This window comes from Carassius auratus, chromosome 20, assembly GCF_003368295.1.
Source record: "Carassius auratus strain Wakin chromosome 20, ASM336829v1, whole genome shotgun sequence".
In the NCBI taxonomy this organism is placed as follows: Eukaryota; Metazoa; Chordata; class Actinopteri; order Cypriniformes; family Cyprinidae; genus Carassius; species Carassius auratus.
In genome coordinates this window covers 8,894,303-8,920,640 of record NC_039262.1, presented here as the reverse complement: position 1 = coordinate 8,920,640, position 26,338 = coordinate 8,894,303, and the positions used below count along the sequence as shown (strand labels likewise).

The 26,338-nt window shown below is 36.8% G+C and overlaps 1 protein-coding gene across 1 annotated transcript; it reads right to left on the bottom strand.

Annotated features, from left to right (window-relative positions):
* Window positions 1-289: 289 nt before the first annotated feature.
* On the bottom strand, window positions 290-25,774 carry rock2b (rho-associated, coiled-coil containing protein kinase 2b). Its single transcript, XM_026290876.1, is given in 34 exon segments — window positions 290-1,066; window positions 1,391-1,472; window positions 3,093-3,369; window positions 3,990-4,254; window positions 4,350-4,428; window positions 5,248-5,336; window positions 5,427-5,494; window positions 6,842-7,013; window positions 7,113-7,295; window positions 7,407-7,501; window positions 7,619-7,712; window positions 7,838-8,024; window positions 8,341-8,444; window positions 8,567-8,636; window positions 8,860-9,044; window positions 9,250-9,410; window positions 9,863-10,022; window positions 10,153-10,259; window positions 11,342-11,588; window positions 12,147-12,238; window positions 12,572-12,707; window positions 12,805-12,853; window positions 13,048-13,136; window positions 13,478-13,562; window positions 14,557-14,719; window positions 17,414-17,505; window positions 18,550-18,622; window positions 18,625-18,687; window positions 18,784-18,928; window positions 19,244-19,504; window positions 20,077-20,214; window positions 20,989-21,089; window positions 21,505-21,586; window positions 25,166-25,774. Coding segments are annotated over 33 exon segments (4,290 nt in total). The 5' UTR covers window positions 25,265-25,774; the 3' UTR covers window positions 290-1,066; window positions 1,391-1,393.
* Window positions 25,775-26,338: the final 564 nt, after the last annotated feature.

The window sequence follows — 26,338 nt, the reverse complement described above, 5'->3', positions numbered from 1 at the left end:
TTAATCAATTTTTGTAAATCATTTACAACAAAGAAAAAGCATGCTTTTTAACTCTTTGTAAACGCAACGGCAACATATGAAAAATATTTTTCTTTTCCATTTTAATTTTACAGTGGCTCAGTGAATATCATCCAGTTGTTACCCACCTCTTTGAATACTGCAATTTATAAAAGCTTTATCTTCTTATAAACAAGTAATGATGATTGTGCTAATTGAATAGATTAATGCAACCTTTCTCCTAGAAAAAAAATAAATACATTTTGTTTCCTGTATAAACGCCCCAGACAAGTTTTGGATCATCACACATAAGTTCATCAAATAAAGCTTTTTTTTTATTATCAATTTCACAATTTTTCCAATGGTTTGTCAGTGGTAACATGGCAAAATGATTAAACACAGAAAATGTTTGGACCGGAGGTCTTCATGTTCCACTATGCATACAGATTGAGTTTAATTTTTGTCACAGCAATTAATAAAATGTGCTACACATTGCATCATTGCATAACGTAATATCACTCTTTAATAATGCATATATTTTGAGCAAATAGTTCTGGCAAACCACTAAGAAATGCTCTTTGAAAAGCAGTTTTCAAAAGTTTTCTTTCATATAATGCATGATAAAAATATACTCTGTCACTAAATATTAATCTGATTTCCTAACAAAAATAGATATAATATTGAGTATATAAATTCAGATGATCGTTTAATTGCAGAGCCTATATATTCGGTTTCAAACACACACTCAGGCAAACAGTCACACTTATTTTCAACCTTGTGAGGAGAACAAAAAGTTCCATATTTTCACTTCAAAATGTTAACAAAAAAATTATGTAGTCTACAAAGACATAAAACACTCTTAAAATGGCTTAAAATTGAAACTACACCCTTTAGGTGATTTATGGCTTGTTTGGTTTTCAATTTTAGACCGCCCCATTCCTCAGTCATTTATACTTGTGGGGTTTGGCACATGGATGTCCTGCAATTTGCCAAAATGAACACTTTGACCTTCTCCGCTCTCATAAGTTCCCAAATGGATTATCACTTAACCAACCTTCACCAAAGTTAGCTGAAATTAAAAGAGAGGAGAGAAGTTTCAGGTTAACGAAAAAAATAAATGAATATCCCATTCGCTATTCAAACCACACACAACAGTTTATCTGCGTCTTTCAAACTAAGCCGGGCTTAAATTCAGCCAAACACTTACACACTCACATTAGTGCATCAAACACAATATCAATATCAAAACTTGACCTAGTTATAGTCCCTCACACTGAAAAAAAACCCGCACTATTAATGACATCAAAAAAACACTTTAAAGCCAAAGCATAAACACACAGACACAAAAAACATGCTAAGGCACCACTTGTGGTTTCACCACACAAAACTCAACTCCTCAGAAGTCTAATACATCGTCATCATCCATTTCAACATCAAGAGACCAACCCCAGTCCTTCAGGCCCAACTCAAGCAATCTGGAACAAAGAGGAGTCATTCGGACTCATGTAAAAATATCAACGGAATAAATTACGGCCACCCATGTTTAACTTGAAGTCTACAGATCAATGCAGTTTTTTGAAAAAGATCACTCTTTTCTTCACTCTTTTCTTTAAGTTCTACAAAGATGTGACAGATGCTGCTCTTTATATACTAATTGTAATTAGAATAAGATTGACTATTGAATTTTTGGGCAGATATTTGCCCCAAACCCTCATGATATTGTTTTTTTTTCTTTCTTGAAAAGTCGGATATTTTATCAGATACTGCGTTTAAAAAGAGCTCAGTTAGAATTAGATGCCAGTGTTATGGAATTAAAAGAGAGATTGCATTGTTAGTGGATTTTTTGTTTTAGTATTTACATTCAAGCAAAGAAGATCTATTCCATTTTAGATGCATACAGAGAACAGAACAGACAGCCAAATATCTGAAGGTGATGTTTTAGGGCAGCACAGACGAGCAGAAAACCTGGGCAGTAAGCAGTGATGCAGTGTACTTACTGTCCACATATAAGCACAAGTGGGGAAGGTGAAAGGTCAAAGGTGAACAGGTCAATGAAGTATGATACGGAGCATGGGGCCAGGGCTATAAAAGGTTAGCAGTATAATGTAAGCTACAGAGAACCTGTGCAACAGCCAAACCTAACTTCTTGTGCAAGGTTAACAAGACAGAACTATGATCAAAAGCATCTACATTACCTTGACTGAAGCTGATGAAAAATGAAAATGCTGATAATATATATAGACTTTCATTTTGTTTCAAACACGTATGCAATTTTTTTCACCCACAGAAAAAAAAGATAATTTTTAAGAATTTACACTGCTTTATTCCCCAAATTGACCACAACTGGCAAGCTCCAAAAACTGACAAAACAGCATCAAATTATTGTAAGTAGTCTATACAAGTTTATCTTTGGGTGATTTTTTCTTTTAATTGAGAAAATGATTGTATTTAAAGCGACTTGCAAATACTTTGAATATAAATATAAGGAGCGACAACATTAGCAATGCTCCAACACTCATTCTCAAAAGTTAAGCTAGTACAGAAGTGTAAGTAGGAAACACTAAAGAAGATTTTAATGACTACAGAAAGTGACTTTGTATAAATGGATATAAATTTCACTTTCAAATCTTCTGTTTCAAAGAATGATCAAATATCAGCTTCCTTAACACAAAATTATAGGCTAAAATCTAAAAGCATGAGTTTGGCAAATACATAATATAATATTAATGGAACTACAATATATTATAAACAGAAACTGGGAGTGTCAATACAGGTAAATTAATTAAATCACAAAACATTTAGCAAATCCAGAAGTTTCAAGAACTGTATGTTCTTCTGTAAAGTTCTTCTATACCACATTAATTTTTTTAGCAGTTTAGCAGTAAGATAATTAAAATTAACATACATATCAGTTATTATTAAAATTAAATATATACACATTTTATATTATTTAATAATAATATAATATAATTCCCCTAGTAGTGGGCCTCACCTCCTGGCTGAGAACCACTGCTTTTATAAATGCCTGTTTTTTAACCTCAGTTGACCGCGTGTAATTCCCGTTGTAAGTAACTGATCTGTGAAGCGGTTCTCACCTGCTCTTGGGTGAGGGCTGCTGTCGGGTGGAGTACACTTTGACGGCTCCTCTGTGTGAAAGGCTGGGAGAGGAACGGGCTGACAGGTGAGGAGAGGGATGAGGGGACAGGCCAGTTGGTAATGCCTCGGAGGAAGGAGAAGCTATAGCTATGCTTGAGGAGTGGGCTATAGGTTTACGTGGGACCCTCTTGAGTAAGCGGCTGACCCATTTCTGCTGCTCTTCTGTGGAGTTGGCCAGCAGCAGTAGCTCTTTCGCCGTGGACATGTCATAGTTCACTGGAGAGTCAAAAAATGAAGCATACAGGTCAGTTGCAATTTATATTTACATTTATAATGTTACTAATGATAAAAAGAATATACAAAGTAAATATAAGCGGTGCATCTGTTTTCAGCATTGATAATAAGAAATGACACTGAAGACTGGAGTAATGGCAGCTAAACATTCAGCTTTGTTATTATAGACATAAAATACATTTTACAACATGTTAAAAGTGAAACTTTTTTAAACTGTAATAATATTTTACAATATTACTGTATATTTTTTAATAAAATACATGCGGCCTTGGTAAAAATCTTACTGACCACAAACCTTTAAATGGTAGTGTAAATAAATAAAATGTAATAACAGTGATAAAATTGATAGCAATTATCTTTTACAAAAAATTATATAGTTATAATTAGAATATTACTTATATTGTTTTTTTTATGAAAATGTGGTTGTAATATATTAATAATTAATTAATTATTTATATTATAATAAAAAATGTAAAACAAATAAATCAAAGGAATTTATGACACCTTCTATATTTTATCTTAGTACCAAAAATGCTAATTTCGAATGTGTATAACAAGCTACAATCTGAATGTGTAGTGATTTGTGAGTGTGACCTCCTGACCTCTACAAGGAGCTAGGACCTCTTCTTTGCGATCTATGTGGTCTTTATGGCATTTGATTCGGCAGCGTCTGCACTCCAGGGCCGGTGGGGGCTTGAAGACGTGCCACAGAGGCCTCGGACATGCTTCACAGCTAGAGGGGAAGTGGTAAAGCGTGAGCACGAACTCGTGGCCTTTGTGTGGGATAAATGACGACCTTTCAGCTCCTGCTAAAGCTTCCACAGCAAGCTCCTCTTTCTTGCTCTCTCCCTCATTAGCATATAATATCTACAGGCAGAACAGAAGAAAAAAAAAGAGGTTTGGTAAGGTTAATCTCAAAGAATGATAAAACATTTCCTGGAGGGACAAATTAAGCATTTTACCTGGAAGATGCGTGGGATTTCTCTTGGATCTGCGCGGTACACGTCTGTCTGAGTGACAGGTCTCACATGGAAGAGTTTGCTAAGAGGGGAAATGGAAGGCATAAAAATAAATGGGCTGGCTAATGATGCGCAAGAGAGCAGTAAATCTTTAAGATTTATGTATTTGAACTTCATATAAAATTCCCATGCATTTGGATTACTCAGTTTTAACTAATAAATTAATGTGGTGCATATCTGTCAAACACATACAAACATATTTGTCCATATATATATATATTAACAATGAACAGATTTAGCTGACTTTAAGCATTCTGAATAAATGCATTTTACATGTGTGACCCTGCACTGCAAAACCAGTCTTAAGTAGCACAGGTGTATTTGTAGCAAAATACATCGTATGGAGGAAATTTAGTAAAGATCATGTTCCATGAAGATATTTAGTAAATTTCCTACCATAAATATATCAAAATGTAATTTTTTATTAGTAATATGCATTGCTAAGGACTTAATTTGGACTTCTTTAAAAGTGATTTTCTCAATATTTAGATTTTTTTTGTTTTCAAAAAGTTGAATCGCAACCAAATATTGTCCTATCCTTACAAACCATACATCAATGGAAAGTTTATTTATTTATTCAGCTTTCAGGTGATGTATAAATCTCATATCTCACTAAAGGTCACATATATGATTATTTAGAATAAAATCAAATAGATGCAAAACAATTCCATTAATTTGCCATGATGAGGGCAGACATCTTAAAGGTTTTATTTATTTATAACTGACAAATATACATCCCTTTAAGTTCATTAGGTCACGTTAAAACGCTATAAAACTATTTTTTACATACATTTCAAATACACAAATCTAAAATTTAGGCCTAAAACTTTTTAAAACTCACTTTATGTCCAGAATCATGAAGGGACTTGACTGCTCTCGGTCTTGCTCCGAGTCATAAAACAGGATCTTCTTGCTGCTTACCACCACATACTGCAGTTTACACAAAGATAGACAGACACACAGATGATCAGAGAGGGCATTTTTGTTGCCACATGTGAGTGTCTAGGTTTAAACCTTTACCTTCTTTTCCCATCCAAATCGTTTGGTATTTTTGCTAGGCATTGCGAGCCATCCTTCCAGACTATAATCTGTGGTAAAAGAAAAACAGAGTGTTTTACACATTTTATTTAAGATTACAGAGCCACACAGGTTTTGTCAAACTGAAAATGACAAGGCAGACTAATTTTTCCTTAAGAAATTGTAGTCAGAATGTCAAACTGTACTCTTGGAAGTCTCTTGGAATAAAAAGGTTTTTAGTAGTGTTAATGGTCTTTCAGAAAACACACAAGGCGATCAGTGTGATTATGTGAAAAAGTGTCAAATCTAATGAGCACCACACCAAAGTCAAAAAGTGCGGCTGTGTTTCAAAACATAATGCAGTGGCTCCCAACCTTTCTGTCTTTGGCACAGTTTTTAAGATAAGTGTGTGAAGTCATTAATTACAATAAATAAATAAATACATTCTTAATTATTGATTTTATTTTATTTTTTCAAACCCCTATTGTTTTATAGTAATTATTTTTACTGGTTAAACAAAGCCAGTTGTTTAGGTTAAATAGAATAAAAAATAAAAACAAATCCCTGCTTGTGGTATGCATACACATGGTTGGGATTCACTGACCTAGCGAGTGGCCTATCTAGACAGCATTTATGGATTTCATAGGCATTATGCCCCAAAATGCTGTCTAGGTGTTTAGTATTTGAACTCCACACTGAAGGATGGTAAAGGAGGGCTAGCAGCAGTATCATTCGGGTTTGTTTCCGTGCAGGGTCACCTGCAGATTCTTGGTCAGTAGGCTTCTCGTATGTGAGGGCGGGCCTTTGCTCCCACTCGACTTCCTCATCCTCCTCTTCCTCGGAGTCGGAGGAGAACCGAGGAACCATCCGGCATGGCCGGGTATCAATACACACTGACTTGGAGCTTCGTTGGTATGTGAAGGACATAGACTCCGAGGTGTGTGAGTGTGTGATGCGCACTACAGCGGCGAGAGTGGGAAGGAGTGAAAGAAGAGTGAAGGAAAAGAAGCAAGAGATGCATAAATCTAGTATGCCATTTTGACCAGGGGAAGAAAGTAACATTAAAAAGAAGTCAACAAAAAAAGATAGCTAGAGAGTGAAATGGAGAACAGGTAAAAGAGAAAAATAGTGGCAGTTATGTATTGATTATGTGTTGTAGAGTCAGTGGATATCCGTGGAAAAATGTTATAGATAGATAGATAGATAGATATGCCAGGTGTTTTTAAGTTTAAGAAAGTATAGCGAGTGCTTCTTTGAAAACAGTTTTTGATTTTCTTATATTATATATTTATATCGAATGCTTTGTGGTTGCAACATTTTTTATTGCTCAAAATGAATTAAAAAGTGGTAATCAATTATGGAATGAATTAGCACATTACACGGTTCTGTGCTTGATGGGTCATAAGCTGGATAGTTACCTGGATAAGCGTCATCACCGTCCAGGTCGTTGCCGGTGCTGCTGATGCTGCTGGTGTCCAGAGAATGGATGCTCAGAGAAGTGATCTGACAGCGCAGACGCTCAATATCACTGTCTTTACTGTCCAGGGCCATCTGCATCTCCAGTCGCACCTGAGACTCCTCTGCTAACGTCTGCAAACAGAACGACAGATTTATATGTTCATGCAGAATATTGGCAAGGTCTCCTGGTGGTTACATTTCCTTTAAATGTATGCTTTTAATGTCACTTACAGCCTGCATTTCGTCGATTTCTCTCTGGTATTTGATGATGGTGTGGTTGAGTTTATCTTTCTCGGTGCGGAGCTGCAGCTGGAGCTGTCTGTTCTCCTTCTCCTTCCTGCGGACATCAAAGGTGTTGCCTTGCGGTGTTCTGACATCAGTCTTCTTCATAACTTCAGCCAGCTTGTTTACAGCCTACAATACAAACATCTGATATTAGCATGCCTCGGGTAAATTATAACAGCTATTTTAAGCTATGAGAACAACGGTGTAACATGTATCTTGATTAAAATAAGCCAAACACACCTGAATCTTGAGGGTTCGCTCAGACTGTATTTGCTTCTCAAAGGACAGGATCAAAGATTTCCTCTGTTTTTCTTCTTCTCTGGCCTTCTCCAGCTCTGTATATACACATTTATAAATGTTAAGCCCATATACGAACATTATAACATCAAACATCAAAAATCAAATTCATTCATGTTATTATAATATTAACTGGCATTCTGCAGCCTACTCACTATGCTGGAAGTGTTTGAGCTGATTGTTGAGCTCTTCTTTTTCATTAGCCAGGTTGCCAACGTCCACAGTCAGTGTGCGGTTCGATTCCTCCAGCTTACATTAGGTAAAATATATATTTTTTTAAATTACATAATATTAACTAAAGTGTATGTTGGTGTGTTCAGACAAATTATTACTTCTGATATTTATGATATATTTATAATCGCTCTTATACTCACCGAGCTGATGGTATTGTCCTTTTCACTGAGTTCTTGCCGATGTCTGGCGATCATGTCTTTGACCTCCAGCTCCTTCATGATCTTTTCTTTCTCCAGTTCTGAGTATTGCTCCTCAGCGATGATGCGAGCCAACTCTTCAGAGTCTGCCTTTGTCAGGCTTGCCTCTAGCTGTGTCGCTAATGAGTCCCTACCAAAACACACATGAACCAATTTGTACATTAACAGGAATTTGGTGAACAAAGATGCAAGCATAGATATTGTTATCGGTTCATTCATTCTATTAGCATCTATTTACCTTACTAAACTAAAAGTTACTTGTTAAGAAACACCGTTTTGGTCATTACATGAGTTCTGCACAGATGTATCTATCTGATGGTTCATGAATACAGATGATAGTGTCAATTGAAAATAATTACGTAGAGCAGTTTATAAAAAAAGTCCAGTCCTTATCATATGTCCTGCTATCCGGTCTCAAAAACAAATACTTGTGTGGAAATACACACCTCTCTTCCTGCAGGTCCTCTATTCTCTGCTGAGCGTCTGTGTAGAGTTTACCCTTTTCATCACTCTCCTCCTTCAGCTCTCGAATCTGAGTCTTATACAGTTTCTGAAATCATGGAAAACATTTTCAATTTAAAACAAATATGAGTGCACAGATACACGAACCAATCAAAAACAGCCCTCCACACATTCACTGACAAAGTATATGTTAAAGCCTGTCAGACATACTGTGAAGTACTGCTCTGACTCCAACTGGTCCTTCAGCTCTTTCAGCTGTTTGTCAGCTTCTTCTCTGTCCCTGAGTGGACAAAGAGAGCTATTAATTGCATGCACAATATATGTCTGCTATGTAACATTATGCTTATTAGTGTTTCACTTTGTAAGTTTAGCCATAACTATAACGATAACCCAGTTTTATTCATCATTCTAATTCTATGAGAATAAGGAGATTAACAACACAATGACACAGAAGAACAATACCATTGTAATTGATATCGCCTCCATCATGAAGCCTAACTCACCTGCGTAGTTCTTGATTTTGTTTCTCCAGGCTGAGTTTGAGCTCCAGCAGATGGTTAACTTCTTGTTTGAGCTGTTTCTCCGAGGAGCGCAGGGTGCTGACCTCCTGCCTCTGTGCATTGAGATCTGCCTGAAACAGAGTCTTCTTCTGAGTCTCCTGCTGCACACGTACACTCAGCACCTCCACCTGTCACACACACACACACACACACACACAAACAAAAGACTGGATTTAATCTTGGACTCGCCACACACCATGTGATGTATATATGTAATTTTAAAATGCCTTTTATTTTAAGTTTAAAATGATGTTTCATGCAGAAATATGTGCTAAAAAGAAGTGTTGAAGTGCAAAAAATATGTTAAAAAACAACACAAATATGCAGGTGTACCTCCTCAGTGAGTTTTTCTTTGAGCAAGCGGAGCTCCTGAAGCTCATGTTTGGCTTGCTTGTAGTCACAGTCTAATACTGAGTTTTCCTTCTCCAGCTGCATCAGTCTGTTTTCCAACTGTTGCTTGGCAGATCGTTCTTCCAGCAGCTTATGTTCCATATCTGTCACACAAACACACACAACATAACCCAACGGAGAACGAGCCACAGGCTTGTACTACAGACTTTGGAAAGATTTACTCAGCTAGAACCAAAAAAATAAAGAAATGGAAAAGTCATTTTGGAATGAGGAAAACATTTTTTTCACACAGGGGTAATGCGCGTACTCTTCCAAAAGAATCAGGTAAATCTTGACAGGCAAGATTCTGGTGTCAAGGTAAAGATTAAACACACACATTTTTTTGTTTATGCAAATTCCTTTTGAGTAACAGTTTTATATTTATCACAGGATCATTTTAAGAGAGGCAATTGAGGACTTTGGCCAGAATAAACAAATGGGTAACTAAGGTAACCATGATTACTTTTTTCTCTCGCACTCTAAACTGAGCTCCCCTTATTAATTTGTAGTGAAATTTGTACAAGTTTTTAAATCAGAGTCAATGGTGTAATTTTACCTTTCAGGGCCTCAGACTTGGCCTCCTCAATGGATTGGTTGATTTTGTTGTTGTCAGCCAATCTGGCTTTAGTGGCTTTATGCTCCGCCTCCTCCTGCTCTAGACTCTGCTGAATGGCTTTGAGTTTAAAAGAAAGATCGATCTCCTGATTGCTCTTCTCCTGTGGGTGAAGGAGACAACATTAATATGGGGTTCAAAATAATACACATAACCACACACACATCATATGCTGAGAATGTGAGTCATTTAGTCTCTCAGTAAAACACACGCACACACACACGCACACACACCTTTTCCAGGGCAGTAAGATCCTCCTGTAACTGTCTTTTCTCTGCTTCAGTCTTTGATAAAGAACTCTTTATGTTCTTTAACTCGTCTTCCAGTCCAGAGACACGTCCTGAAAATGTAAGAAACATAGAAATAAAAATGAAATTGAAAGAAAGACAGCCTTACAAAATCACAAGAATGAAGCTAAAGTCAGGAAATTAGGTTAATTTTTTTATGTTAAATCTCAAACCATAAAAACCATAAATAGGTGTTTCTTCTATAGGCACATTTGGCCCGGTGGTCCTTTAGAATATAAATACTCTTTTTTTATTAAAAAAAAAAATTATAAAAACGCTTCAAACTCTTGCTTTTTTTTATTTATTTATATTTATTTTGTCTCTAACATTTTTAAACAATATATATATATATATATATATATATATACACACACACACATATTTTTAAATAATATGACAAATGACCTTGTCTTTTCTTTGTTTTCTTCATATCTACCACATATTTCATCACAATCCTTGCAAAACCATTTGTCATGGTGTAAAAGAATGAAGGACAGTTGTAATTTGAGAAAAATTGACAATTCAATTTTATATTTATATTTCACTATTTGTTTATCTTGGAATTTTCATACTTTAAAACTTACTATGCCTTCATTTATTTTTGCTACTTTTCAGATGCCTTTTATGTAAGGATTTTGTTTTATTGATCTGTCACCCAGACTAAGACTTCAGTTTTAAAGTAGTAAAATCTGTGATTTAAGTGAAATAATAATAATAATAATCTTTCAGGAGATTATAAAAACACACATGAAAACAAAAGATCAAAACTGAAAATACGAAGAGAGATATCTTGTTTGCCTGTTTTTCTCTGTCCAGCGACACAACGTCATCTACCTGCCTCTGACCTTAAAATAACGCTCTATTCATGTTTACACTCGCTGCGGGCAGCTCCACCCCAACACAACAACACTGCCCAGCCCAGCAGACAAGAGCCCAGTGTGTCCTTCAGCGAGGAGCGGACACCAACACACTCACACATAAATATTTGCTTTCACTCACTCACACAGACCTGCACACAAGTGTGATCCCTAGAATGTAACACGGTCTCCTTCTAGGAAGCTTGGTAGATGCGAATTCACAGTTACATCTGTGTGATGAACAGAAAAAGGCTTAGACACACATGCAATGCACTCACCTTGTAGGTCATTGATGGTCTCTGAGCCGAGGCTTCGCTCTCGCTTCTCCACCTCCAGTGAGGTTTGCAGACTCAGTCTCTCCTGTTCCAGACCCAGCCGGCTGCTCTCCAGCTGGGCCAGACGCTCCTGAAGCTCCCTGAGAGAGACCTCCAGCTGCTGGGACTGTCTCAAAGCCTCGCCCTGGGCTTTCTTCAGCCGCTCGCACTCCTCCACCTCAGCCTGGTGCTTAGCATTCAGCTCCTCCAGCTAAAGACATCACAATCTCTTTTGTACTTTTATTATATCCTTAAAACCAAAACAAATTCCAGAAACTGTACAGAAGTTTGGGGTTAGTAAGATTTTTGTCATGTTTTAGAAAGAAGTCTCTTATGCTCTTCAAGGCTGTGTTTATTTCCAGGATTCTTTGATGAAAATAAAAAGTTTAAAAGAACAGCATTTATTTGAAATTTAATAGAAATGTAATAGACATTAGGGTTATTATTCCTGTATTTACTTTCTCTTTTAAATTTAAATTTAAATCTTTATTGACTAAAATGATAAATTCCTTTAAAAACTTGATCGGTAGTTTAAGCTCAAATTATTTCGGGGCTTCAGAACTCTATTTTGCATTTTGTTCCATTAGCGGGTTTCTTCACTTAGGCTATCTTAATAACAAATATTTGTATAATTTTATATTTATATATAAAAAAAAAACTTATTTAAAAAGGCTTTTCAACTTTTTAAACTTTTAAATCAAAAGGTTTATCAGTTTATCATCTGGCTATTTGTTATATTGTTATTGCTCTGAGGTTTTGAGGCTCTGACCTGTCTTTCCAGGTGAATGTTCTTCTCGGCAGAGATATGAGAGTTCTGGGTCTTCTTCTTCAGTTCGGCTAGCTGCTCTTTCAGGCTGCTCACTGCAAGAGAGAGAAATGCAAAATATGTTAACATCACAACATCAGCAGAGCAGAACTAATACTTTCTAGATGGGAGAGGCTAATACTGAGCAAATCGTGTAGAAATTTTGGGCCAGTGCTTCGGTGAATCAAGAATGTCGGCAAAAATATTGTGCATTAAAAGGAACTAATTTCAACCAAAAGCTGCACAGAAGCTGCATCTAAAGATTGATGCAATATGGATGTCTTCATGAATAGAATTTTTCCCGCTCCTTGTGAATACACAATGCAGTCACTGTTTTTTATTTAATGTCATTGTTGAGGGTCTATCAACGGTGTTTGTAATGTTCTCACCCTCATTCTCAAGCAGACGCTTTCTGTCCGTTTCTTGGCCAGCCTTTCGTATGCTCGCAGAACGCTGGTGCTTGAGTAAAGCTTTCTCTTTCTCCAGTTCCCTCAGAGAGTCTTCCACAGCCTGTCTCACATTCACCTTCAACAAGAGAGAAACAAGAAGCTGCACTTTTTTTCTGAACTGTTTGAAACAAAAGCCTTTTTTTGGGCGAGTGCAATGTAAAATTGTGTCTTACTTCTTCCTCAAGCTCTTTGGACAACTTCTCTAGCCGCTGATTTGCTGTTCTATTAAGACACAATACAGATTAAATTTGTTGTAAGTGTTTTGAATTTGCTTTATGTATGAATATGAACAGAATTACAGTGGGGTCCAAAATCTGAGGCCACAAAAATGTAATTTATAGAAAATATAAACATGGCATTAAAACTGAAATAATTTTCTCATTTGGATCCAACTGCATGTTTATGAGTATTTCTACCTGCATTTATTTTCCAGTTCCTCCTTTGCTAGCATCTCATGTTTGACTTTTTCTTCCAACTTTTTCAGCCTTGTTTGCAGGTCACTGGACTGGGAACATTCACAAAACACATGTGAAAAGTCAACAAAAAAAACCTGATGCCAGTTGTTTTCCCATTCTATTAAAAGCAGCAATTATCTAAAGAATGTGGAGAAACACTCCAATTATGTTGAGTAACGGCACCAAACGGCTGGGGTAAATTCTGCTGCAGACCAAGTCATAAAAGCATCTATTTTAGAGATCTAAGTGCTAATTTTGTGCCACCCGCTATTATAGAGCCACATTCCCCACACTTTTTTCCTTATGTACACTCACAGCTCTATCAGTAAGGCTCAAATACCCCTTTATCAACATAAAAAAGAAAAGTAACAATATTTAAAAATAAATGCACCTCTGCCTGGTTTAAATTATGATCCTCATTGACACTATCAGCTTTAGAGTCCTCTTCTGAACAATTATTGTTTCGGTTTAACAGTCTGAAAGAGAGATAGAAAGAGCATTATGGAAAAAGTTCCACTCTTCTCAGCAAGCTTGGTCCTTGTTTACTCTGCAGCAACACACTTTGAGCTTTCATAAATTAATTCAAGATGAAAAAGACAGTTTTTAGAGAATAAGTTAGAAAAAGAGAGAGGGAACGAGGAGGAGAGAGGAAATGAAAGAAAGAAAATCTCAAAGCAACTATTCAGTCTCCAGCCAGTCTCAGCCAGTGGCCCATGTGGCTTCACTCAGACACACTGGAGAAACTGAGAAAGCGAGGGAGGCACAGCTAAAGGATAAGGGAAAAAGGAGGGAAATGTGATGGAACAAGTACGGCACTCATTCATGGTTACCAAAATCATGTAAAAAAAATACTGTACATCCTGTCTCTATCAATCAATAACAGAAGCCTGCAGTCGTTTTACAGCTCTGTAGTGTTCATCTGTAAGTCAAACAGTGCTACAGTGTCTGAAATATGGATTTTTAACTCTTTTAACTTCGGTCTCAGTCTTTACCTTTTTCAATATTTATCTCTTTTCACTGTAGATGTTAACTTAGAAAAAATTGAAAATGGAAAACATTTTTTTTAAGTCATTGAAACACATTAAATAAAAAAAATTATAAAAAATGTATAATATCCATCATAAACAACAACAACAAAAAAAACTCGGAAGTCAACGGAAATAAAATGAATATATTATTTTCTAGGTATGCTCAGCTCAAAAATATTGGTTGAGTGCCTGTTAAAGTCATGGAAATTAATGGGCCAAAATGTTTGGGAACCGTGTTGGGACTCTTCGAATCCTTTTTCCACACACGTCAATTATATTACGTTGACATATTATGCAACAAATCAATTACGTAAGATGAAATAAAACATATTTGTAATAAAATGACAATATTTTACATTATAACACAAAATTTCACTAGCCCCTCTTCTACTGTCAGAATCCATCTTGTCAAATACACACAAAATCACATTTTCAAACTTACTGGTCCTCCCTGAAATAGGTGAAGCCCACAAATGGTAGCTGATTTCCTGTGAAGGCCCGGGGAGGGGCAAAGGTCTCGGTTCCTAACGGATCGTCCTTTATATCTTCATCAAAGTTACTGGTGTCAGTATCGCTACTCAGCTCTGGCACCACTGGAGCCATGGCTGAGAGACAGAGAGAGGCAGAGAGAGAGAGAGAGAGAGAGAGAGAGGAGGGGGTTGAGAGAATATTGTAAAAGATTTGAGCAAAAATAGTGTGTCCTGTTTGACTGCTTGTGTGTGAGAGAGAGAGTCTCACAGTGAAAGGCTCAGTGTGTGTAGCACACAAAGCAGACACTGTACTGAAGGGAGGAGTGGCATGTATGACTTGCCAAGCTGGCCGGTGCTTACTCACTACCTACTGTGCTCACACACACTCATGCTCACATACACATCCAAAACACTCCCTGCCTCTGGAGCGAACGTGCAGAGCATGCTGGGAGAACATGTGTCAAACATCTAATGGGGATGGACTGCATTCAAACTCTCCACAGCCAAACAAAAACAGACAGAGATGTTGCAGAGCTTTCTGACCCTGCATAGACAGCAACGGAAAAAACACGTTTAAGGCCCAGAAAGGTAGTAAGGACATTGTTAAAATAGTCCATGTAATGATATGAAGCTACAAGAAGCCTGACTGACATGGAAGAGGAGAAATTGTAGAATAAAGTTGTTATTTTTGTTTTCTTTGAAAGTATTAGTATACACAAAGTATTTTCACATGGACTATTTTACTGATGTCCTTACTACCTTTCTGTCCCAGTTGTGTTGCTGTCTATGAAGAAGCTCTTGGATTTTATCAAACAGATCTTAATTTGTTTTCCGAGAATGAACAAAGGATTTACAGGTTTGGAAGGACAAGAGGGTGAGCAATTAATGACAGAATTTTTATTTTTGAATGAACTATCCCTTTAATGCATAAACAGTGCTAAATCTATTAATTCAAGTAATTCAAAATTAATGGATAAATAAATAAATAAATAACTGCAGTAATGTCACTGATAGCACTGATCTATACATTTCTCAGTGAGGAAATGCATTACTGCAATTTACATCCATATTTTTTCAATATACTGCAAAACCAATTCAGACATAAGGCAATTTAGACAAACATCTATTAAACTTATAAAAAATTAACCAAATAAATTTGGTCATCATTGATGCAAGAAAAACAGTCTTGAAGATAAAATCCAAAATCTGTTGTATTTTATTCTGAACTGCAAGAAAATGAGAGATAATGATACGTTGCTATATGGCAACACTGCATCATACAGATATAGAGATGCAGTTGTTTCCCAGAATGCTCCTTGATAGCACCGCTAATAACAGACTACTATGGAGTCAGAGAGAAAGCTAGATAGAAAGCAAATACAGAATGTGCATTTGGGCATCACTGGAGCGAGGGATAGAAAGAGGAGCAGAAAACGAGTCCAACTCTGCGGTTTTGAGGCTCTTCTCTCATTAGTAACTGTGTACGGGCCAAATGCTGGGTTCCACCCTTACTGAAAACCAGCCCCATAACCCTGTAACCCTGTCCAAAACACCACAACCCTGACAGGAGCACATCACAGCACAACACAACACAACAAAACAGAGAGCAGTTTTACAGAACAAAACAAAACTAACAAAAATAAAGTATTAATGGCATAAAACAGCAAAAAGTGTAACAGCACTCATTGCAGTTTTATCACATCACATAATTAAAGAGATTGTTCACCCAGAAATGAGTCAGTCATTAATTACTTACCCTCTTGTTTTTCCAAATTCGTAAAACCATTGTTCATCTTTGGAACACAGATTAAGATATTTCTGATGACATCCAAGAGCTCTCTGACCCTCCAAAGACAGCAACACAACTGAAATATTCCCAGGTCCAGAAACGTAGCAAGGAAATTGGTAAAATAGTCCATGTGACATCAGGGGTTCAGCCGTAATTTAACAAAGTTATGAAAAAACTTTCTGTTCTCAAAGAAAACAAAAATAACGACTTAACAATTCTTCTCCTCCTCGTCCCGTCTGCTATGGCGCACCACCGTTGTGGAGAGTAAAATGATGCATGCACTTGCATCCACTTCATGTAAACAACGCATGCGTGTGAAAATCAGAATTAAAGAATTGAGAATAAAATTATTTTTGTTTTCTTTGCACGCAAAAAGTATATTCGTAGCTTCATAAAATTAAAGTTGAACCCTGTAAAATTGACTATTTTACAGAAGTCTGTGCTACGTTTCTTGGTCTTCGAACATTTCAGTTGTGTTGCGGTCTTTGGAGGGTCAGAAAGCTCTCGAACTTCATGCAGAAATATACATCAACTAAGTGAAGATAAATTATGGTCAACAAGCCTAACACATCTAAACAAGTAAACTGTTTTAGTTACTGTATCATTATAAATCAATAAAACAGTCAGTGGGTAGAAACCGCAAAGAACAAAAAAAAAAAGTTTCAGTACAAAATTAATTCAAGACTATGATTGCATGACTGAAATAGCTTTCCCTGAAGCACAGCATGAGGGTGTGAAGTGAATGTTTGCCTGGAGAAAGAATCTGAGCAGCAATTTCATTCAGCTTAAAAGCTGTACTCCAAAACCCCAAATTCATAATTTGAGCAGATATGAACGACTCAAGACATGAACCGATGCAAGACTTCAGTTTATACATCAGCTGTATACCGTTATCATTCTGCACATGCATAATGTTATAGTAAGTTAGTAATATTGACTTAATAGTGATAATTACTTAATTGGCTATAATTATCATGAATGATCATGACATTCACAAGTCATGATCACATGATCAGCCACACTCACACTCAGAGGCTTACTGTCTCGTATGGTGTCGAAGGTCCACTGATCGTTCTTGAAGAAAGGGTGACATTTTATTTCATCCACTCCAGTCCGGCCAAGCCTCACCTCCCTGAACATAGCAAAACACTGGTCAGCAAACCAAACAGAGAACCACAACCACGCTCACTAATCCCTTAAGTGACGATTGTGTGTGTGAGCCTGGAACTTCCAACAGCGAGTGGCTGATGGGAAACGGCAGAGCATGGATGAGTTGAGGAGCGAAAGCGACACACACAGTAACATCAAAAAATAAGGAACGGTCGTTCTCCTCCCATTCCTTGCATCTGGATCAGAGGGGTGCAGCAGTTTGGACTGCCACGTGTGGGACATTCCTGTAGCTAGAATGCAAAGGGAGGGGTGTGTGTGTGTGTGTGTGTGTTGTGCTTTTACATGACAACATATACCCCTCTCTGGATATTTGATCAGGAATGTTCATATGTGTGTGCACGTGAGAGGAGGAGAAAAAGACTGAAAAAACGACTTATTGGAAAACAGATTGAAGGTGAAAGGCTGAAAGAGTGACCTGGCGTTAAAAAAGAAATGCAGTAGAAGCATTGGAACATAAAGTTGAAATTTTACCAGTGACTGAATTTTGGTCTGAAAGTGACTGAAAGTTTGTTAAAGCAGCCTCTTATGCTCTTTAAGGCAGAATTTACTGTATCAATAATACAGTATAGTGATATACATACATATATATATATAAAAACATATTTTAACTGTTGTCTGTTTATATATATTTTTTACGGTGTTGGCAAAGCTGACATTTCAGCAGCTGTTACTCCAGTGCTTGACACATGATCCTTCAGGAATTATTCTAATATGATGATTTCATATTATTATCAACGTTGTAAACTGTTGCGCTGCCCTTCATATCTTGTGGAAACTGATACAGTTTTCCCCTCGGGATTCTTTAGCAAATTACAAGTAACAATTATATTCTAATATTGCACCTTTGATCAATAATAAGTTCTCCTTGCTGACCCCTACAGATTTGAACAGTAGTGGCATATTACAACTTGAATGGAACGTTTTTTATTCATCATTATTGCTTTGGGACAGTCACATCTCAGGGCAGTAAAAGTCTAATGTTTAGCATTAGCATTCTCTCTCTCACCTGTCAGACAGAAAGGCACAGATGAGGTCTTTGGCCTCCTTTGACAGTTCAATATCATCTGGGAAAGTTAGCTGTTTTTGTGATCCATGATCTTTCCGTAGGTGCCCACCAGGGACTCTGCATAAAACGGCGTGTCACCTGTCCACATCCACAGAGGGTTAATATAGGATTGTAAGAACAGTGAAATGACATCACAGGATATTGAAGGATACAGATGAAGTTTTTGCTACTCACCCACTAGCAGCTCATATATGAAAACTCCAACAGACCACCAGTCACACTCCCGGCCATAGTAACCTGTTCCTCCTTGAGACATCAAAACCTCTGGGGAAATGTAATCAGGGGTCCCGACAGCAGTGTCACAGCGGACCATACCGGACTAAACACAAATACAGATGCTTATACACATATGCATATTAAACTGGGAAAAATAGCCATTTTAAATCCATTGACAGGTTATCATAATTCACGCTGCACTATATGATCTAACCAGAAGATGGCAGCACTGACATAAATATTACCTTAGCATGGGGGATTTCTGCAGTCTAAATGCAAATCTAATGGTTTAAACTAGGTTTCTTGTTCTAATACACTATGATTTGTGACAAACTAATTGCAATCTTGCATACAATTTGACACACAGTTACACAAACACACACACACAAAGGCACTTATCACACAACCCAAAACACACCGAGTCCATCTTCATGCATGTGCCAAAGTCAGCGAGTTTCAGGTGTCCGTTGCGGTCGAGCAGCATGTTGTCTGGTTTGATGTCTCTGTGAATGAAGCCCAGAGAATGGATGGCATCCAGTGCCAGCACCACTTCTGCCGTGTAGAATCGAGCCCACTCTTCTGGGATGTCATAATTGCTGGTCAGAGTCACCAGGTCTCCACCTGGCATGAACTCCATCACCAAATAAAGATATTTCTCATCTTGGAATGCACAGCACAGCTATGGACAGAGAGAGAGGAGAGAACAGGTGTCACAATACCAACATTTTAGCAGTCGATAGCAATACAGTGTAATTTCACAACATACACATAAAAAAAGGGACATGTTGTCTTCAAGTATTTTCCCAATTAATTCTTAATAAGGTTTTTCAGAGTAATTATTATTTAAGATAACTGTCCATTAGAATGACCACATTTTTGTTAATTAATATTATGAACAAATCAACATTACAGCAGCAATTATGTTGAGCAGATCTGACATTTCTTTTCTTGCCTAATTACATTAGGACATACAACATGTGCAGGTGCATCCTGTGAGGTGTAAGGATTCAAACACAACCGCCTGAAAGCACTCGGTCTGCATTTATTTTTATTTTATTTTATTATCAACTTAATATACTATAATAAGTACTGGTCATTTTGACATCCCTAGAGGTATTTATTTACTTACCAGTGATTTAATCTTTTAACAGTGTCCTTGTAGGCACCCTAGATTTTTTATTATTATTAAAGCCAGATATAGATGCAGTTCAGTACCACAAATGCATATCTGTATGTGAAAGTGAATCCCACCTGAACTATCCAGGGACTCTTGGAGAATGCCATGATGTCACGCTCCTCCCAGAAGAAGGCAGAGTCAGAGCGCTTGACCATCTCAAACTTGCTGAGCTGCTTCATGGCATACACTTGTTGGGATACTTTGTGTCGTACCTACATGCACATATGTGCATTAACATCATAAATATCCACATTAACCCTTAATTAAACTACACACATTCTGCAATATGTTAATGCAAACAAGTGTTTAATGTATCTATAGCTGACTCTAAGAAACAGATAATGCTCTACCATAGTTAATAATTTATAAACACTGACTTATATATTTTGAGTGACAAGTGTGAAACTAAAAGAATAAGACAATATGTGCCTATCAAAAATGTAAAAGCATGCATGCTCTGTGTTGCTGCAGGTAAGTAGGAGCAAGCAGAACATGTGCGTACAAGCCTCACTGGCAATGAAGTATTAGTTCACATTCAAATTAAAATTTCCTGATAATTTACTCACCCCATGTCATACAAGAAGTTTACATCTTTCTTTCTTCAGTCGAAAAGAAACTAAGGTTTTAGATTAAAACATTCAAGGATTATTATCTTTATAGTGGACTTCAACAGCTACCAAGCAGTTTTAAGGTCAAAATGACGGTTTTCAGTGCAGCTTCAAAGGGCTCTACTCGATACCAGACGAGGAATAAGGGTCTTATCTAGTGAAATGATCAGTCATTTTCTAAAAAACCTTAATTTCGTTTTGACTGAAGAAAGAAAGGAAGTAAACATCTTGGATGACATGGGAGTGAGTAAATTATCAGGAAATTTTAATTTGAAAGTGAACTAATCCTTTAACACACACCCAGAGAGAAAAGGCTATGCCTGAAGACAAACAGCAGATAAGATGGGCAGACTCTCACATAAACACACACCCACTCACCAGCTGCACTGCGCCAAACGCTCCACGACCAATCAGCTTGACTCTGTCAAAATCATCTAGCTTTACCTGTAGTTCCCTGAGGCAACTCACTGACTTTTCATCTAGAGAGATTATACAATGCATATTATTACATTAATACTGTTGATCATTTAATAATTAATTAACAAACACATTTACATTATGTTCATTTACAAAAATGTATCAGGGCACAGAAATCCCTCAGTTATTTAATTAACTTGTTTTTGTAAGCTACATGTTGACAAAGCTGACAGTAGGATTTGGATGTGTATTGATATATCCATAGACTGATCTATCACAATATAGCAATGTACAGTATGTTTTTTTTATCATTATATATTCGAGAAAAACAATTAAGCAATAAGTTACTGAGATAAAGTTCTATAATTACTGACAATATTAATTCATAAAGCTCAATTCAGCAAAAAAAACACACACACACAAAATACATGCAAATACAATAAATGTAATAATTTTTGTACTTCCTAAGAGACTTACATCTGTTTAAGAAGGAATCTATATTTTTGTTCTTTCTCAGTGTGGGATGATTCAGATCAAGGGCCAGAGCGGTTACTGAATCCTGCACAAGACAAGAACAAAAAGAATTAAAAAAAAAAAAAAACACTTAAAGATATAGTTTTTATAATCTCAAATACACAGTGATTTCTATATTTGGCTTTTCTCTTTATTCACAGAGCCAAAAATGACATCATAGAGACTTTATTTCTCTCCTCTAATCCCAGATCTTAGTCCACTCTGACAGACAGTTCCTGTTGTGGCATTTAACTTTGGATATAAACCGAAAGAAGAGATTTAGGAGTGGGATTAGGCATTAGAATGAAGTAACTGTATTTTTATAATTGACTTTAGGAAATTAATGATATGATAACACTGGATGATCCTGGAAATTACCTCACACACCCCTCCAAACACACACAGTGACACTGCAGAGCTATACATAGAAGACACACTTGCCCCCACCCCCCACATTCCCAGCCCAAACACTTCCATTTGGCCGAGCCAACATCATAAACTAGCTGGCCCAACATAAAAGGTTAATAACAGTGTTTTGCTGAAGCTGGAACAAGAAAAACCGCTAACCAGGGGTCCACAGTTAGGACAGTTGAAGAGCACGGTGGTTATGTGACAGAGTTTCAACCCAGTTGATAAAAACTGTCACCTGTCCTTATCTGGCCATATATGTAATTTTTTTATAATTTTTTTTTTATTCAAATAGGATGCATTCAACTGACAGTAAAGACACTTGATGTGACAAAAGATTTCTACTTCAAATATGTGCTGTGCTTTTGAACTTTTTAAATCAAAGAATCCTGAAAAATCATGGTTTCTAAAAAATATTAGGCATGATAATAATAGAAACATTTTGTGAGCAGCAAAACAGCATTAGAATGATTTCTGAAGGATCGTGTGACACAGAAGACTGGAATAATGGCTGCTGAAAATTCAGCCATCACAGGTGTAAATTACAATTTAAAATACATTGAACAGAAAATAGTTATTTTAAATTGTAATAATATTTCATAACATTATTATTTATTCCTGTATTTTTCATTAAATACATGCAGCTTTGGTTATATACCTTCAAAACTTTTATGTTTTCAAGGGGTGTTAGGTGAACTTTGTTTCCTTAGCACAAATAGGCACTCACATACAGGCCAAAACACATACATAGACAATCAACAATGACAGAATCCTGTTTTCCTTGCACTAGGAGTCAGTCCACAACACAGCTTTTAGAAAACGCAAACACACACTCAAAGGAAGCTGGTGTCAGCTATCTCTCTCCTCAATTGAAGGATGTGACCTCAGCTTCCTGTAAGACATTTCCCTTAGTAGCAATGCAGCAGGATACAATGAGTCTGCATCCAATATTATAAATTAAAGTCATGAGACTCAGTATAATTTTTTTTTCTCCAAAATTCAGTTTCATCACAAAATATCACAATAATATGATTTGAGTATCAGAAAGGGGTTTGTGATGTCAATATCATGAACTTAAATGGAGCTCTGTCTGGCAAGCATGACTTGGATGAAGAAAGGATGTAATCCTCTGGATAAAAGAGGAATGAAATGCAACTCAACATAGGCTGTGTATATTTTCAACTCTGTTACTGAGAGTTGACTTAGCATACATGGCTAAGCAGCTGAGGTAGTGAGTGGATGTTTCTAAGTAAACGTGCTGTGGAATGAACCAACAGGGATTTAGTTAGGTCTTTCCCTGGGCCTCCCATAGCCAGAGCATGACAGGCAACACACACACACACACACACACCAAAAATACATCACCCAATACCTCCAGGGTTTGTTCATAGATAGCTATCATTTACCATTAATGGAACAGGTTAGCATGCAACGCTATTATCTAATTTTCCAACGGAGTTATGAAAGGGTTTGTCTTTATAAATATGTCAGAGCCAAATTATTTATTTCAAAATATGTTTATTAATAATTTTAATTAAAGCTGCACTCAAACTGGCTGATAATCCAGTTGTCTTGGACTTCTACTGTGGGTGTAGTATTTGCCCCAAAAAAGTATTCATGTACCAATGACATTGCAGCAATGCATTACATTTCAGCATACATAAAGTGCACAATAATAGGGGCCTTATTAAGACAAAATGAGAAGTATTCAGCTGGCCATGTGATCTTAAAATGGCTGCCCCCTGAGGCGACCTACTCCATGTAAAATAAAACCACTTTTTTAGAACCACTATATAAAAGGCACATCTTTGTATCTACAGAAAAATACTACTATTTGTTGCTTAAGGTGTAAAATTGTATTAATGAGGAGAAAATTCGGAGCACACGGAAGAGCTACTATATAAAGGAAAGAAGTCATTGTATGAACTGTCACCATTGTGCCCTTGAGCAAGTCACTTAAATCCAGAAACTTCCTTGTAAGTGTACTTTAAGATGCTATAAATAAAAGTATATGTGAATTGACTAATAATGCCATACACAGAGAGCTGAGGCCTATTGAACAGTAAAGAAGCAGCCAGAGAAGGAAGGGTGTGCCAACTTTCATTCTTGCTCAAAAATGCAGTTCTTGTCTGGAATGAGGTTTTTTTTTCTGCTGAGGAGAATACTGTGTAGTAATGCAAGATATTCGGTCTTTGATGGGAAGAGACAATAGGAGCACACATTTTAGACATTACCACCCTGTAAAGTGTGCTTGACATGTCCTCACATTTCACCTTAACCCACTGAATAAACATGCATTTCGTAAAGTTATACTTTCTGCCTTCTGATGATATGTGCTTTATGTAAAATAAGTGAAGCCTGGTGCTTTAAGCCTGGATAATAATAAAGTGCTGTTTTTGGGGAAAATATTACCATCAAAAGACAGCGATATTACTGTGGAGGAGGATGTGTTGATTATACACTGTTCGGAGATAATACACAGCGACATTACCGCAATCCTTTGGGACAAACGTCCAGTCATTTGTTTACACCTTCAACATATAATTCAGTTTTGTTTTGTGTTGTACAACCTATATGTGAAGGAAGAGCTTTCCGGTATTATTAATATTAAAACATAAACAAACATAAAATACAAGCAAACTTTCATAAACATCCTTTGCAAAAGCCAGTGTGGATTACATAGGTTCTTTGGATAATTAAAAAATAAGTACATATGACTAGTTTTTTGTAATCATATTAATTTGATTTACAAATGGACCTTGTTCCTCCTTTTTGAAATGTTGGTATTTCTTTAATGATTTAAAGGTGCATTTATTTTCTATTATGCGTGATATTCTGGTAGCCGATTTAATAAAAAAAGAATAATCATTTACATGCTCCATATCTTTTCGAAAAATTAATGAAGGTCTACACATGTAATAGACAGCCTAATAATATTTTGAATGAACATGAACTGTTTGTTCCTGCGATTGCTACTGGAGATGCAAGCTAATTTTAGAAATTTAATCCACTCATTAATGTTGACTAAACAAATGTCTGGAGGACTCGCGTGGCAAATGTTGGCCAAGATGTGTCTAATAATGTTTGTCAATTTTTTATATTTTAATTAATATGGGGTTCATTATTCAAAGTTCTGACTACACAAAACCTCCCAGATAATGCATTTTAGTTAGAAGGTCTACATCCCAGAAGGCATCCCATTATCCCATAACCTTACCAGCAAACTCTCCAAATTCAGCGGTGATCGTTGGTCCCTGATGAGGGACTCCAGTATTCTCACCCGCTTCTCTAGTCTCTTTCCTGCTCCGGTCGACATTGCGGTAGCTCGGTGTAGTGAAGGTCCCGGTAGACATCAGACAGAGAGCCGCGATTGTGAGACTTCAAACATCTGAGTCAAACTTGTCACTACCTGTCGTAACTCAACGCGACGCCTCTCGAAGCTCACCGGTTCTGGATGAATGAATTCTTTAGCCAAAGACTTTATACACGGCATTAATAAACGGAATAGACTACAGTAGTTTGAGTCTTGTCCCCTGTGTAAATGACAGCGGCGTTCCGCGCGCGGCGCTTGTGCCAGCACTGATCAAAGGTTAGACCCACGCGTTCAGGAAACCGAGTGTCTCTCCCGCTCCGGATCAAAACTTTCAGGAGAAAACCCTTCCGTGTACGGTCTATGTTGAAAAACACACTCTCATTCTTCCTCCTCCTTGTTATTTCTGTGTAAATGAAGCAGAGAGGAGTATGAGTACATGTATGTGAATGTGGACGGCGTGTTTCTTTGTTGCGGCGCGTCCCTCCCTCGCGGCCGCTGGAATTCTTCGGATCTTATCTCAGCCATCGCTTTTACCAGCCGAGCGTCACTCTAAATACGATCCCATATACTACACTAGATATATTTAGACGATTACATGTAGCCTATTTATGATGGCACAAATAACCTTATTAAAGACGACTTCTCTCATAAGCGTTTCGTAAATGTACTGTAATTCAGCACTCAAATTCTGTTCTGATGATTATAATTGTGACAAACATCTCTGCAGTGAGCACCGTTACTGAAAGATTAATAGCAGGATATTGTTATAATTTTATATATATATATATATATATATATATATATATATATATATATATATATATATAAACAATTTATCTGTGTTAACTATCTGTGTTTTTACAGGCATATTATATAACAATATAATAGCCAACAGCATGCCAGCCCATGACACCATATATATATATATAGCAATAAATTAATACATTTTCTTAAAATCTTCAGTGTCATGTCCATTTTGGGGTATGACATCAAAACCCATGTGGGGCCCACATTGACCTGTTGGCTAATTAATTTAATTTCTTTGTTACTCTGTGTTACTTGATGCTCTCTACAAGG